This window comes from Microcaecilia unicolor, chromosome 3, assembly GCF_901765095.1.
Source record: "Microcaecilia unicolor chromosome 3, aMicUni1.1, whole genome shotgun sequence".
Classification (NCBI taxonomy): Eukaryota; Metazoa; Chordata; class Amphibia; order Gymnophiona; family Siphonopidae; genus Microcaecilia; species Microcaecilia unicolor.
The window spans coordinates 224,461,180-224,477,651 of record NC_044033.1 but is presented as its reverse complement, the minus strand read 5'-3'; the positions used below and the strand labels follow the sequence as shown (position 1 = coordinate 224,477,651).

The window sequence follows — 16,472 nt, the reverse complement described above, 5'->3', positions numbered from 1 at the left end:
TATTTTTGCATCGTGTAAAATTGTGATAATCCAGTTTCACAGCTGGAGTTAAAAAAAAACATGCATGATTCAACATGGTCCAGTGCCTTCCCTCATTCTCTATTGTTTCTTAAATCTGACCTGGGTGAATGTACTCTCCCATACAATCGCCTTCTCATTGATGATGAAATTCTGCCCTTGGGAAGCATAAGGATTATAACTTCCAACAATTTCACGATGCAGTACTCCATTGGGTAAATAGACGAGATTGATAATATTGTAGCCAGTATTCAGGTCTCTGTTCTCATTAAAATAGATCTCTTCATCCAGATTGTTCTTAAAGTGGACGTTCTTCAGATAATGATGAAGCTGAAAATTAGAATTTCAATAGTAAGCTTATCTGTCAAGTTAACTGCCAAATTCAAACATATTTCTGCTTAACTTTATTATTATTATGCAATTCTATACACAGTCTACCAGATTTTAGAGACTGGATGTTGATATCTAAGTATTGGATCAAAGAAGAGCAACCAACATGATAAAGAGAAGAGAAGTCCTTTCATGTCAGGAAAGGCTACAGTGGATAGGATGGAAAAGAGACAGCTGAGGGGAGATATGCTTAATACAAAGTCCTGAATGGTGTAGAACGAGTAGAAGTGAATCGATTTTTCTTTTACTCTTAGAAGAACAAAGACTAGAAGATACTCAACGAAGTTACATGGAAATACATTTAAAACAAATAGGAGGAAATATTTTTTCACTCAAAGAATAGTTCTGGAACTCGCTGCCGGAGTATGTGGTCACAGTGGTTAGGGTATCTGGTTTAAAAAAGGTTTAGAAAAGTTCCTGGAGAAAAAGTTCATAGTCTATTATTGAGACAGACATGGAAAAGCCTCTGGTTGCTCTAGGAATGCTTGCTTGGACTATTGCTACTATTTAGGTTTCTGCCAAGTACTTGTGACCTGGATTGGCCACAGGATACTGGGCTACATGGAACATTGGTCTGACCCAGTATGGCTATTCTTATGTTTTTAGGTATCACCATAGGATATGATTTGTGTGACAAGGTGCAGAAGATCAACCTCGAATTCACTACCAAGCCACCTCTTCCTCTTCACCCTTTATCCCACTCCCTCAACCAACCAACCCAGGCCTCCTCCTCTTTTCCTGATATCACCAAGGAGGAAACCGCCCACCTTCTTTCCTCCTCGAAATGCAACACCTGTCCCTCTGATCCCATCCCCACTAACTTACTAAACACCATCTCTCCTACTGTCATCTCCACCCCCCCCATCTGTCATATCCTCAACCTCTCTCTCTCCACTGTCCCTGACTCCTTCAAGCATGCTGTAGTCACACCACTCCTCAAAAAACCATCACTAGACCCTACCTGCACTTCCAACTACCGCCCCATCTCCCTCCTACCCTTCCTCTCCAAGAACGCGCCGATCACAGCCGCTGCCTTGATTTTCTCTTCTTTCATGCCATCCTCGACCCGCTTCAATCCGGTTTTCGCCCTCTACACTCTACAGAAACGGCACTCACTAAAGTCTATAATGACCTGTTCCTCGCCAAATCCAAAGGTCACTACTCCATCCTCATCCTCCTCGACCTATCCACAGCTTTTTACACTGTCAATCATAATTTACTTCTTGCTACACTATCCTCATTTGGGTTCCAGGGCTCTGTCCTCTCCTGGTTCTCCTCTTATCTCTCCCACCGTACCTTCAGAGTACATTCTCATGGATCTTTCTTCACCCCCATCCCACTCTCCGTTGGAGTTCCTCAGGGATCTGTCCTTGGACCCCCTTCTTTTTTCAATCTACACCTCTTCCCTGGGCTCGCTGATCTCATCTCATGGTTTCCAATATCATCTTTATGCTGATGACACCCAGTTTTATCTCTCCACACCAGACATCACTACGGAAACTCAGGCCAAAATATTGGCCTGCTTATCCGACATTGCTGCCTGGATGTCCAACCGCCACCTGAAACTGAACATGGCCAAGACCGAGCTCATTGTATTTCCACCCAAACCCACTTCTCCTCTCCCTCCACTCTCTATTTCAGTCGATAACACCCTCATCCTCCCTGTCTCATCTGCCCGCAACCTCAGAGTCATCTTTGACTCCTCCCTCTCCTTCTCTGCCCATATCCAGCAGACAGCCAAGACCTGTCGCTTCTTTCTCTATAACATCAGCAAAATTTGCCCTTTCCTCTCTGAGCACACCACCCGAACTCTCATCCACTCTCTCATTACCTCTCGACTTGACTACTGCAACCTACTCCTCACTGGCCTCCCACTTAACCATCTATCCCCCCTTCAATCCATTCAGAACTCTGCTGCGTGTCTTATCTTCCGCCTAGACCGATATGCTCATATCACCCCTCTCCTCAAGTCACTTCACTGGCTTCCGATCAGGTACCGCATACAGTTAAAGCTTCTCCTACTAACCTACAAATGCACTCAATCTGCAGCCCCTCACTACTTCTCTACCCTCATCTCCCCTCACACTCCTACCCGTAACCTCCGCTCACAGGACAAATCCCTCCTCTCAGTACCGTTCTCCACCACTGCCAACTCCAGACTCCGCCCTTTCTGCCTCGCTTCACCCTATGCGTGGAATAAACTCCCTGAGCCCATACACCAAGCCCCCTCCCTACCCATCTTCAAATCCTTGCTCAAAGCCCACCTCTTCAATGTCGCTTTCGGCACCTAACCATTGTACCTCTATCCAGGAAATCTAGACTGCCTCAATCTTAATTGACTGCACTTTTTGTCCTTTAGATTGTAAGCTCTTTTGAGCAGGGACTGTCCTTCTTTGTTAATTGTACAGCGCTGCGCAACCCTTGTAGCGCTTTAGAAATGTTAAATAGTAGTAGTAGTAGAAGTAAGTAGTGCTGCTTTTTGAAGTTGACAGCTCAAAATTGTATCAATACTTAACACAAAGGAGGACAACCACATTCCTCAAGGTCCACAACCCAGTCGGGTTCTCAAGATCTCCACAATGAATATGGATGAGACTGATTTGCATGTACTGGTTCCATTGTATGCAAATAGATATTATGCATATTTGTTGTAGAAATCTTGAAAATCTGACTGGGATGTGGTCCTCGAGGAACATGGTTGAGAACTCCTGTGAACAGAGACCATTTTGCTAGAAAATTGCTGGATTTGGTATGCTTGTGAGTTATGCTAACAAAGCTACCTCTATGTAGATCCAGAAAACATACAAAAGTATATAGACAAACATAAGATGAAATGTGCTAGACATCTATATTGCAATGCTTTTTCTACTTTTTCTGTGGCAATTTCTTCATTTGGGTCAGTTTTGTGCATACCATGACAAGAATAAACCTCATTCCTAAGCCAGGGCATGTGGAGTATGATCTCAGTCTCTCAAATTTACTGCTAACGGTCGCCATAGTATTTGCCTTGTGCCAAAGAAAGCTACTTTCTAGAGTTCATAAGATGCAACACGTATAGGCAACTTCTCCAGGTGCGTTTAGAAGTTCGTTTTGATCAAGCATGTGGCTCCCAAACCGATGAGAAATATTTCTGTATTTTTCTGCCGCATTTTCTTAATTTCAGACTGCATGTTTTGGTACTTGAGGATCCTCCCTCTCTCCATGTGATTCACTGAGTAATCGCTTGGAAGTGGCACATCTATAATCAATGCCATTCTGATGTTTTTCACTTTTACTACTATATCCGGTTTTCAGGCATCCATTTCACTGCCATTAGGATGCAACAACATGCATTATTGGTATGATGGCAACTATCTCAGGAGAGAATCATTTCTAGCAGTCTAAGAAGAGCACTCGTACTCAACATGATTAAGTTTTTTGAATAGGTGGACTTTATTTTTTCAGTGATATATGACCCTATATACCAGCAACTCAAACTAGAGGTCTCTGTGAATCTTTACAAGGATTATCTATCTTGCTTTGGAACTGACTGATATAAAATACTGTTAACCTATTGCAACACTGAGATTTACATTATCACAATATTCTGTACTTGAGCATTCATTGAAGACTTTGGAAAACTTTCCTTGACTACTGTTGGTTCACAATGGCTCAAGCAGCTCTCCTCTAAATCATTAATGTGTGTCATGGTGCCGAGAGGATTTCTTTTGGATATCATTCCTCTACTATTAATTCAATCATCATTTCTTCCTCTAGTAACACACAAAAAAAAGCACAAAAGGGCCCAAGAACTGGAAACAATGATGTTATCTTCAATGGAATGGACCCAGTCCATGATTACATCATTTTTTTCAATTCTTGGGCCCTTTTGTGCTTTTTGTGTGTACTACTTTGCTTTGTGTACGTTTGGACTATCTCTGTTTTTCTGCTGCTGTTCCTCTAGTAACACTCAGACGTAAATAAAGGACTATGCCACTTTATATCATCTTTGTCTTATTTTCATTTAGAGTTGTATTTTCAACTTGTTGAAGATGGAGACTGATTAGGATAATTATATTATCTGAAATCAAGCCTCCTGTTTTGTAAAATTGGCTTACTGCATCATTACTGCCATTGATTCCTCAATTATTCTACTTATATTCGGTTTCATCAATACAATCAAAAGGATACTATAAGAACTGTCTATGTATTTTATAACTGAATACAATCAAGCTTCTCATGTTTCTATCTTCTAGCTACTGGCCACTATGCTGGATTGCACTATGATAGACTTAGCTGTCTAGCTTTCTATGTGAATACTGGACTTAAAGCAGGGCCTTAGGAAAAGTAAATTCAGTCTAATTATGTTCTAATAATTCTCTATATAATGTGGTTTAAATTAATGCAGCTTGCTATACACCATCAGACAAACTAAAAGGTCATTCTATAAATCCAAAATTGGACCACATTACAAAGATTTACACAAGTTATTCCAATCTGTTCATAACCTACTAGATGTTACACTGGTCACCTCAACTAATTCTGATACGCCATCAGCAAATGATCTAGCCACTTATTTCAATCAAAAAATCATCAAATTAAGATCCACCTTATCAACTAACTCTTCTAATTATGAAACATTTATTGATTACTTTAGACCCAATTACTGGCAAATATCCAGCTGACTGAATATGGACAAATTTCAACTCCCTAATTGAGGATACAGTCACCCAAACGATCAATAGACTTACCAAATCCCATTGTAAACTAAATGCTTGCCCTAGTCATTTAATAAAATCTGCTCCTCAACGTGTTTTAATTGATCTCACCTCCTATTTAAACCATATGTTCCAACATGGATCCTTTCCTGCTAACAAAGGTAATATATTACTTAATCCAACCCCCAAAGACCAGAAGAAAAAATTAAATGATGTAACTAACTATCGCCCAGTTGCATCTATCTCTCTTGTAGTCAAATTAATGGAAAGCTTAGTAACTAAACAACTTAATGATTACTTGAGTAAATTCTCAGTATTACATGCATCCCAATCTGGATTTCGTGCTAATCACAGCACTGAAACAGTTCTTATAACACTCCTAACTAAATTCAAACAAATTATTGCAGCTGGCAATAATGTTTTACTCCTCCAATTCGACATGTCTAGTGCGTTTGACATGGTTAACCATGGTGTTCTATTAAACATCCTTGAATACTTTGGACTGGGTGGAAATGTATTGAACTGGTTCTACAAATTTCTAACTTTAAGATCTTATCAAGTGATAACTAAGTTGACCATTTTCTCACCATGGAGACCTGGATGTGGAGTGCCTCAGGGCTCACCGCTTTCATCAATTCTCTTTAATTTAATGATGTTGTCACTAGCCAAATCACTATCCAATCAAAGCCTAAACCCATATATTTACGCTGACGACATCACAATATACATTCCATTTAAGAGCAACTTATTAGAAATTACAGATAAAATTAATACCACCTTCCAAATCATTAACTCATGGGCTGATGCTTTCCTACTTAAACTCAATGCAGAAAAGACTCAATGTCTTATCTTATCATCGCAGTTTAACAAGACTAATTACGCCAATATTAATACACCATGCCACACTCTCCCTATTGTGAATAACTTAAAACTCCTGGGTGTTACTATTGATCGAAATCTCACCCTTGATTGCCATGTGAAGAATGTGACAAAGAAAATGTTTTTTGCTATGTGGAAGCTGAAAAGAGTGAAACCTTTTTTCCCAAGAGAAGTATTCCGCAAACTAGTGCAATTGCTAGTACTGAGCCACCTGGATTACTGTAACTCCATTTTCGCAGGATGCAATGAAAAAACTATTAAGAAACTCCAGACTACAGGTTCAATATGTCTTATTATTGGATCATAAATTGAGAACTTGAGAGTACTTAAATCTGGTAATTATAACTTTAAAATGATATGAATGTATTTTATTTTTGTTCTTTTTCTTGATGAAGTACCTTTCTGTTCAAGTGGAATGCTTGAAAAATAATGTAAAATAATTATAAATAAATAAATAAAAAAGAAACTCCAGACTGCCCAAAATATCGCAGCTAGACTCATATTCGGAAAGGCGAAGTATGAGAGCGCCAAACCGTTCAGACAAAAATTACATTGGCTTCCACTAAAAGATCGAATTGCATTCAAGGTTTGCACCTTAACCCATAAAATCATCCATGGAGAAGCGCCATCATATATGTCAGACCTAATTGACTTACCTGCACAAAACATCAAAAGTTCATCATGTACCTTCTTAAACCTCCACTACCCCAATTGTAGAGGACTCAAATACAAATCACTACACACACTTACCTTCACATACCTCTGCACAAAATCATGGAATAAACTACCGAATGCTATAAAAACAACGCATGACTTGACAACCTTCTGGAAGTTATTGAAGACACACCTGTTCGAAGAGACTTACAATAAAATTCCTCCTTAATGACTTGATCCCATTCTACATCTAAACCAACTAATACTGATCCCTTCTAATTTGATTATGTTAATCACATTATCACTATTGGTCATTATATCTTACCTGTTTTATTTTGTGTTATGTAAATAATTCTACTGACCTATCTACCTAATTTCTTACACAGTAATATGTTAAATTAGACCATACCTCTTACTCTGTTTATGATTATACCTTTTGCAACATAGTGTAAGCCACATTGAGCCTGCAAATAGGTGGGAAAACGTGGGGTACAAATGCAGCAAATAAATAAGTATCTGTAATACATGGAGGGGCATAATCGAACGCGAACGCCTATCTCCATGGGCGTCTATGTCCGAAAACGGGTACATGAAGAGGCAGGACAGACAGTATTTTTGAAAAAATGGACGTTTTTCAGCTGGGTGTTTGTTTTTTTTAGCGATAATGGAAACTAAAAACGCCCAGCTCAAAAACGTCCTAATCCGAGCCATTTGGTCATGGGAGGGGCCCCGATTCGTAGTACACTCGCCCCCCTGACATGCCAGGACACCAACTGGGCACCCTAGAGGTCGGTGTGGTGGACTTCAGACAACGCTCCCACATGCATAGCTCCCTTACCACGGGTGCTGAGCACCCAACCCCCTCCCCCAAAACCCACTACCCACAATTGTACAACACTACCATAGCTCTTAGGGGTGAAGGGGGCACCTACATGTGGGTACAGTGGGTTTTGGAGGCCTCCCATTTACCAGCACAAGTGTTACAGGTAGGGGGGATGGGCCTGGGTCCACCTGGCTGAAGTGCACTGCGGTACCCACTAAAAGTGCTCCAGGGACCTGCATACACGCAGGCCTCTAGGACTGGTTGCTGCTATATAACATTGGCACACCAGTTGACACCTGAAGACTAATCTCTCCAAAAATGTCCTTTATTGGAATAAGCACGCTTACTCACAGTTAACTGCAGATCAGAGGTTGTGCCCCACTGGCAAAGAGTCTCCCTGGTACTGAGATGAGCAGTAGGTCAGAGCTGGCAGAATGCTGTACAATGCCCTCTTTCAGCCACATTCAAGGGAAGAACTATGTTCTGTAACATGGCTAACACGTGAAAGGGATCTAAATCTGGCTTACAAAAATGGCCACTACCTCATGGACTACCGGAAACAAAGCAGGGCACACTCTGACCCAGTAAGCAGGGGGGAAAACACCATGGGAGTAGAGCCTACCAACTACCAACATCGTGAGCATTTGCCACAAGCTAGTGGAATCACGGAGCCCAATACCCTACACCCACAACAATGCATTGCTGATGTGACTCTGCAGTGCGCATAACAGAAAAGGTGTCACACTCACCCGAGAGCCACATCAGAATCAGGGAAAGGCTATCACAGGATAGAACACATTCTGCTGTCATAGAGGTGGGTACGGCATTTGAGGCTGGCATAGAGGCTGGAATAAAAGTTTGTAAAGTGGTTTTTATTGGTGGGAGGGGGTTAGTGACCACTGGGGAGTCCGGGGAGGTCTTCCCCGATTCCCTCCAGTGGTCATCTGGTCAGTTGGGGCACTTTTTTGGGACCTGTTCGTGAAAACAAAGGGTCCAATAAAAGTGACCCAAAATCCTGGTTAAAATGCCTTTTTTTTTGATTATCAGCTAAAGACGCCCATCTCTTCTCGGCCGATAACCACGCCCCAGTTCTGCCTTCACCATGCCTCCAACACACCACCGTCAACTTTACCCTTTTCTGTGACGGATTGCAGTTGGAAACGCCCAAAATCGGCTTTCGATTATACCGATTTGGGTGCCCACGGGAGAAAGACGCCCATTTCCCGATTTGGGTCGCAATATAGGCATTTTTCTCTTTCGATTATAAGCTGGATAGACAATTTTTCTCATAATTTCTACCAACAGATGAGAAAAGGATTATTTGCTAGAAATGTAAGTGAACTGGTGTTTTTGATTAAGTAACCTATTGCTACATTTTCTTTCATGGACCTCTTTCTATGATCTCCAACATTGATGCTGGACTACCACAATACTGTTGCCTTTTTCCTCTACAGACATTTCTCATCAATTCTACTGTTATTAAATGATTCACACTTGTTTTTTTCGCATCTTAAATCCACTAAATCATGTTTAATATGTGCAAGATGCTTGTCCATTTGTATCCTAAAATCCCTTAGCACATAATATATCAGACTGAACAGTGGTTGAAAAGAAGGTCAAGCAGGTGTGAATCACTGACCTATCAATACTAGGTGTCAGTATGATGATTATTATGAATACATAAAAAAACAGAGAGGACTATACAAGATCAGATATTTAAAAATTTGATGTCTAATTCATGCTTATTTTAGCTTCATAGTGTAAACCCGCACTATGATGTCATAAGTGCGCTCACTTGAAGGAACAGGCTCTGTAAGATATCACAGTGTTTTCCTTGCAAAATGATCAGAGCCTTTGCCAAACCAAGGAAATTGTTACAAATCAAAATTTATTTAAACTAATTTCAAATTATTTCAGCATTTCAATTTCTTTCAGGTGTTAACAGAAATTCTATTTCTTTTCTTTAATAGCAATCAATAACAGCTTGGAACTACTTTCAAACAATACATCAGATAAGTATTCACCTTTTTTTACCTAAAATATTGAACAATAATGTTAAATTATTTTTTCTATGTAAAGGACTGATTCTTTGTGTTGTTTTCCCAGGTCTCACAGTCAAGAGCCCAAAGGTAAGTATGCATGTAATCTTTTAATTGAATTAAATCTTTTGTCCAAAGCTCATGCTGGTAAGTACTTAGCTGCAAGACAGCTGCAAACCTTCCTCAGCCTTCTTCTCTTTCTTGCGTTGGAGCTCGCTTTCCGGGTCCAGGTTATTATGGAGTGGATGATACCTGATCTTTAATTAAATAAAAAGGACCAAAAACCCTGACTCCCTGATGAATATAAGCAGAAATTCTGGGAATTTAAGTCAAAAACTGGTGGCCAATTCACTAATTTCAAAGTAACAGGTAAGTATTATTCCCTTTCTCTACTCTGATCTCACTGTGTTTCCCTCACTAATAATGAGAAGGCTATTGTTGACTTTAATTGCTCTCTCATAGCCAGGTCCACTCACTCTCAAAACCATACATCTTTCTCTCCTTTACACTACCCACATCTGCAGATTCTTTCACCCTTTAGCACTCAAATCTTCCACACCCCTGCAGCACCACTGTCATACAGGTCTGACTCCCTCAGTGACACAAGCTCTTCTCACACTCTAAATCTCAAACCTTTCACACACCTGAAGCACCCCTAGCATACAGGTCTGTCTCTTCCAGTGTCACAAGCTCTTCTCACACTCTAAACTCCTAATTCTCTCATACCCCTGCAGCACCACTGTCATACAGGTCTGACTCCCTCAGTGACACAAGCTCTTCTCACACTCTAAATCTCAAACCTTTCACACACCTGAAGCACCCTTAGCATACAGGTCTGTCTCTTCCAGTGTCACAAGCTCTTCTCACACTCTAAACTCCTAATTCTCTCACACACCTGAAGCACCACTATCATACAGGTCTGACTCCTTCAGACAAGCACTTCTCACTCATTAAATCTCAAACCTCTCACACACCTGCAGCACCCCTCGCATACAGGTCTATCTCTTCCAGTGACACAAGCTCTTCTCCACACACCTGCAGCACCACTGTCATACAGGTCTGACTCCCTCCATGCCACAAGCTCTTCTCACTGTCTTACAGACTCGTCTCCCCTAGCAACAGCATCACAGCTTGACCATCTGACCCACACGGACCAATCAGCTGCTGGCTTTCAAAATGTCAGCTAACTTTTTCAGTTGAGAATCTAGGCACATTCTCCATCTTGAAATACATTTTTCCCATTAAAGTATATGGGAAAAATGAATTTCCATACAAAATACATAATAAATCACATTATACTTTAACAAAAATTGTACCACCATCCCAGTCACATTTTTCTGAATCCAGTCCATGTTTTCTTTTTGTTAAACCATTAATATACACCATTTTAACATATTTTCACCCAAAAACCCCATAAAAGTTTTACCAAAAATTACCAAAATTTCCACATGTATAAAGTCACACGTGCGCTCTCAAACCCCTTCGTCGGAATTTTAAAAAACACTTCCAGAGCAGCGCACGACGCTCCGCACTGGAAAAACCTAAAAAATCCCTTTAAATTTACTTTTAAAAATTTTAAAGTACACAACTTATCTAAACAGATCCCCCAGACCCCCCAACCATTAAAATAATAATTTTAAAAAATTTAGGGAAGGCCCGACAACAAAACACCTCAAAAAGCTAAAAATTAACCCAAATTAAATTAAAGTAAGGCCATAGGACCTCTTACCTGACCCCTCTAACGTCCATCCTGGGGTCCTTTGAACTTTCCCGAGCCCCGACGGTCCTCCGACGCTCCTCCACATTTTCTTCGGGCCAAAAATCAAAATCGAGGCCCAGGCTCCATTTTGCGGCCTACCGGGAGCTCCAGGCCCTGATCACGCATGCGCGCGCACCAGAACCAGCCGGTTTTTCCCTCTCCCCAGCTCCTGCTGAAATCGCGGTGGCGCGCCACTCGCGCCAACCGCGTTTTGGGCTCTCCTGCTGTCTCCGGCTCCTCCTTAGCCCCAGGACTTGCTCCGGTCCCGAAACGGGACTCAAGAACGCCGGAGCAAGCCTGGGACAGCTCAAAATGCCGGCCACCATCCCCGACGGGCCCAAAACAGCCCGAATTACAATCGGACCCTCCTGAGGGTCACAAAACGAATGGGGCACAATGAAAAGACCCCGAAAATCATCAGACCCAAACGAGGGTCAGAAGAAAAACTGGGGCACAACCAAAGAGAGCCCCCAGCAGCCCCAGGTAAGCCCCTTAAAGGGGACACACATCAATTTTATATATTTTTTAACCCTTTACAATAGTCTGAAAAAATGGGGAGAATGAAGAAAAGAAAAACAGAGAAATGAGAAAGAAAGGGAAAGAAAGAGAAAGACCAAAGCTAGTGATATGGAGGGTAATTGTCAAATTAATTTTCCTAGATAAATACTCAATTACCTGGGTAAAATAACTGAGCTAATAATTACCGTTCTCTGCCTTGCTAAAACTTCATGAAGAGGATGACGTGAAGGGGCATAATCGAAAGAGGCGCTCAAGTTTTCCTGAGGGCGTCCTCGCAGGATGTCCCCATGAAGAGGCGGGGAAACCCGTATTATCGAAAAAAGATGGGCAGCAATCTTTCGTTTCGATAATACGGTTGGGGTCGCCCTTAGAGATGGTCATCTTTAGAGATGGTAGTCCCTGGTTTTTGGAGATAATGGAAACCGGGGATGCCCATCTCAGAAACGACGAAATCCAAGCCATTTGGTCATGGGAGCAGCCAGCATTTGTAGTGCACTGGTCCCCCCTGACATGCCAGTACACCAACTGGGCACCCTAGGGGATACTGCGGTGGACTTCAGAAAAGGTTCCCAGGTGCATAGCTCCCTTAACTTGTGTGCTGAGCCCCCCCAAATCCCACTCCCCACAACTGTACACCACTACCATAGCCCTTAGGGATGAAGGGGGGCACCTACATGTGGATACAGTGGGTTTCTGGTGGGTGTTGGAGGGCTCACATTTACCACCATAAGTGTAACAGGTAGGGGAGGGATGGTCCTGGGTCCACCTGCCTGAAGTGCACTGCAGTACCCACTAAAACTGCTCCAGGGACCTGCATACTACTGTCATGGAGCTGGGTATAACATTCGAGGCTGATATAGAGGCTGGCAAAAAAAATTTTTTTTGAGAATAGGAGGGGTTTACTGACCATTGGGGCAGTAAGAGGAGGTCATCCACAATTCCCTCTGGTGGTCATCTGGTCAGTTCGGGCAACTTTTTGAGACTTGGTCGTAAAAAAAAAAGTACCAAGTAAAGTTGACCAAGTGTTTGTCAGGGACACCCTTCTTTTTTCCATTAATGGCCAAGGACGCCCATGTGTTAAGCACGCCCTCGTGAACTTTGGTCGTCCCCATGACGGAAAGTAGTTGAGGACGCCCAAAATTGGCTTTCGATTAAGCTGATTTGGGCGACCCTGGGAGAAGGACATCCATCTTCCAATTTGTGTCAAAAGATGGGTGCTCTTCTCCTTTGAAAATAAGCCTGCTAGGGAGCTTGACATGTACTGAAGCTTGGTGTGAGAGCAACTCTGAACAGAGACCATTTTGCTAGAAAATTGCTGTATTTCTTTTCACCAAACAAACTAACAAATAATATACCATCTTCTCTATCATGGTTGAGTCCAAGAAATCTATGGGGCCCTTTTACTAAGCCGCGTAAGCATTTATGTGCTCCCAACATGCGCAAAAATGGAGTTACCGCCTGCCTACTGCATGGCTCTTGCATAACTTCATTTTAGGCACATGTCCGATGTGTGCATCTGAAAAATTATTTGACGCGCGCCAAGTGGCACTTGACGCATGTAGGTCATTACTGCCTGGTTACCAAGTGAGTCTCTGCAACAATTTCTCCAAGTGGGTTAGTTTAGTATAATTGGCTTAATCTATCATTACTACCATTGATTCTGCAATTGTTCTACTTTATATTCAGTTCCATTGATGCAATCAATAGGATATTATAAGAACTATCTTTAATTTCATAACTGAATACAATCAAGCTTCTCACATTTCCATCTTCTATCTCCTGGCCATTTTGCTGAACTGCACTGCGCTAGACTCAGCATTCTGATACAATCTATGTTAACAGTAGACAAAGCTGGGCCTTTCGAAAAGCAAATCTAGTCTAATTATGTTCCAATTCTTCTCTTTATAAGGTGGTTTAAATTATTTACTAAGAACGTTAGTGAACTGGTGGTTTTGATTTAGTAATCTATTGCTACATTTTCTTTCATGGGCCTCTTTTATGATCTCTAATATTGACACTGAACTACCACATTTGATTCTGTTTCTTGACAGATTTAAAGTTGTTTTCACTATAATTGGGTGTCCATTGTCATACCTATCCCCACATTGGGGTAAATTCTATAAGGGTGTCCTAAAAATCATTGCAAGTAATATGACGTGCTTAGCATGATTCTCTAAAGAGTGCACCCAAATTAGTTTGTACATCGTTAGCCACCATTTACAGAATTTGGGGATTATGACTTCAGGGGGTGGTGTAGGGCATAAAACTCCGTTTTTTTGCACGTACTATTTACCTATTTACTTAAAATATGGAAAGTCTGCATTATTTGTGTTTTTCTCAAAGATGCCATTCGCTACGATCATACTTCACCTCTTCTGAAACAATATCATTGTCTGCCCGTTAAGCAAAGGATCACTTATAAAATTGCCACCTTCACTTGGCATCCCCAACTACCTCTCTCTCTTTGGGTCCTGTTTACTAAGCCACGTTATAGGCGTGTTAGCATTTTTCACACACGTTAACCATGTATGTTCCTACAATATCCCTATAGACGCCTACATGGTTAGCGCGTACGTTAATTATAGGCATCGTTAAAAACATTAGTCAACAGGGCCCTTGTTTAATTATTCCTTATTGTCCTTCCACAATCCTCCATTCATTAAACGATCACCGCTTAGTTGTACGTTTTCCAAAATGTGCCCACTTGAATCAACACAGCGCATTCTTCATGTCTCCTCATCACACCTGGAACAATCTTTTGCTTTCTCTCCATAGCTATTCTTCTTTTAAGGATTTTTAAACTGAGCTGAAAACCAGGCTTTTCCCTTTGCTTTCAGTGAAACAGTTTGCTGAAATTACCAGTGATACCCTTCAGCCCTGTCGTCCTTTTGTATGTTTGCTTTACCCTCTTTTTGTAATGCTTATATCTCTTAACAGCCTGCTTTCCTATACATTACTGGAATTCTTTTCATGTTTCCTACTTTTTAGCTTGTACACTGCTCTGTTCTGCCTGGTATAGAAAGTTATTACAAATAAATATATAAAAATTCAAATAAAAGTTTGATTATTAAGTCTAAACGTCTATTTTTTCAGGAAAATGGCTGAATTTAGAATGTTGTTACTCAATGGAAATGGTACTACTCCAAGGGTAGCCCAGAACCAGGATAGCATGAAGCAGATAGAAAGGCAATGTTGAAAATATTACACCAGTTCCTAGAAACCCAACACATCTCTTACTGGTAAAACATAACAAATAGGATTTTTTACACAGTACTACTACTACTACTATTTAGCATTTCTATAGCGCTACAAGGCATACGCAGCGCTGCACAAACATAGAAACTATATATCAGCAGAATTCTGCACCTCAGTCACATATACACAGAACAGTGCTAAAGCCTCACCAAATACCAAATAAGTGACCACAAATTACTTTATGCTGCTATTGCCATTATAGATACATAGTTCAATGCATCCCATCCCATATCATGAATAGGGCAGTTATAAAAGGGGAGGCATGGGACTGAAATGACTACATAAATCCAGAGTAATTTTGAATATACATACCTTTCGCCAAGTTTCAGAAGAAGCTCCAGTTCTGAGTAATACCATGAGCTGGTTCGGGTCCAGCGTCTGAATTTTGTTAGTCTGGCTTGTGTCATCCCTCCCCTTCACCCCATTATCTAGCATGTTTTCCTCTCTCTTTTGTCCCACGCTTTCACCCCATGATCCAATATCTCACATCCTACTGTTCCATTTTTCAATGTTTCACCTTGCTCTCCACCTCTGCCCCTGATCCAGTATCTCTCCCTGTTCTTTGCCCCCTCTTCCCCCATTGTCCACCATGTTTCTTCCTCCCCCCCTTGCCCAGGTAGGGTAAATATTTCACCATGCAACATCCCCCACCCCCACAATCCAGCATGTTTCCCTCTCTATTTCCTCCCGCCTCTTCACCCCATGATCTAACATCTCACCATCCTATCCTCCCATTTTCCAGGATCTCACCTTCCCCTCCACCTCTGCCCTGGGGCCAATATCTGTCCCTATTTTTCGCTCTCCCTTCCCCTCATTGTCCTGCAGGTGTCTCTCCTGCCCTCCTTCTTCCGTGCCCGGGTTGGCTAAACATTTCCCTATATATGGTGAAAATACCAGTGGAGCGGAACCCCCATATTCTGTAATTTCAAATGTAACTCAAATCCATGACCATGCTCAGCCCTGACCCTACCATTTTTGCACCCCATTTTCCAGGACGTGCATAAAATTTAGGCACAGATCACATGTCTAAATTTATGTGCACACATCTTAATTGATTCCAATTAGCACCAATCATTACTTATTAGCCATTTATTGGCACTAATTGGCTCATTATTCAATTAAGATGCACACACAATTTCAGAGCATGCCCAACTTTGCACATGCATCTCAAAGCAGCCTTTTATGGTTTTATGCGATATATGTGTAGAAAAGGTGAAAAGAATTCCATTAGCCATGCTTTGTAGGCTTTTCTCACTTCTTTAGCTATTCTTCTTATGAAGAATCTTATCATGAAAAACATTCTGTGATCATTTTTGGTTCAGTTTAGATCAGTTTGGTTTAGATCAGAAAGTCTCCAGTACACCCGGCCTCCTTTTCCTCATAGTCTTTTCTTTCACATTTTGCTTTATCTCACTTTCACTTTCTTCTGAATAACGCAA

General features: G+C 41.4%; 1 protein-coding gene across 1 annotated transcript in view; it reads right to left on the bottom strand.

Moving 5' to 3' along the window:
- The window catches only part of LOC115464417 (vomeronasal type-2 receptor 26-like), a 28,643-nt gene extending 13,175 nt beyond the window's left edge, over positions 1-15,468 (bottom strand). Inside the window, exons 1-2 of the mRNA XM_030194799.1 lie at positions 15,346-15,468; positions 121-348 (exon numbers count right to left, since the gene is read on the bottom strand). Of these exons, the coding sequence (XP_030050659.1) occupies positions 121-348; positions 15,346-15,468 (351 nt within the window). The remainder of the gene's footprint in view (positions 1-120; positions 349-15,345) is intronic.
- Between the last annotated feature and the right edge of the window lie 1,004 nt (positions 15,469-16,472).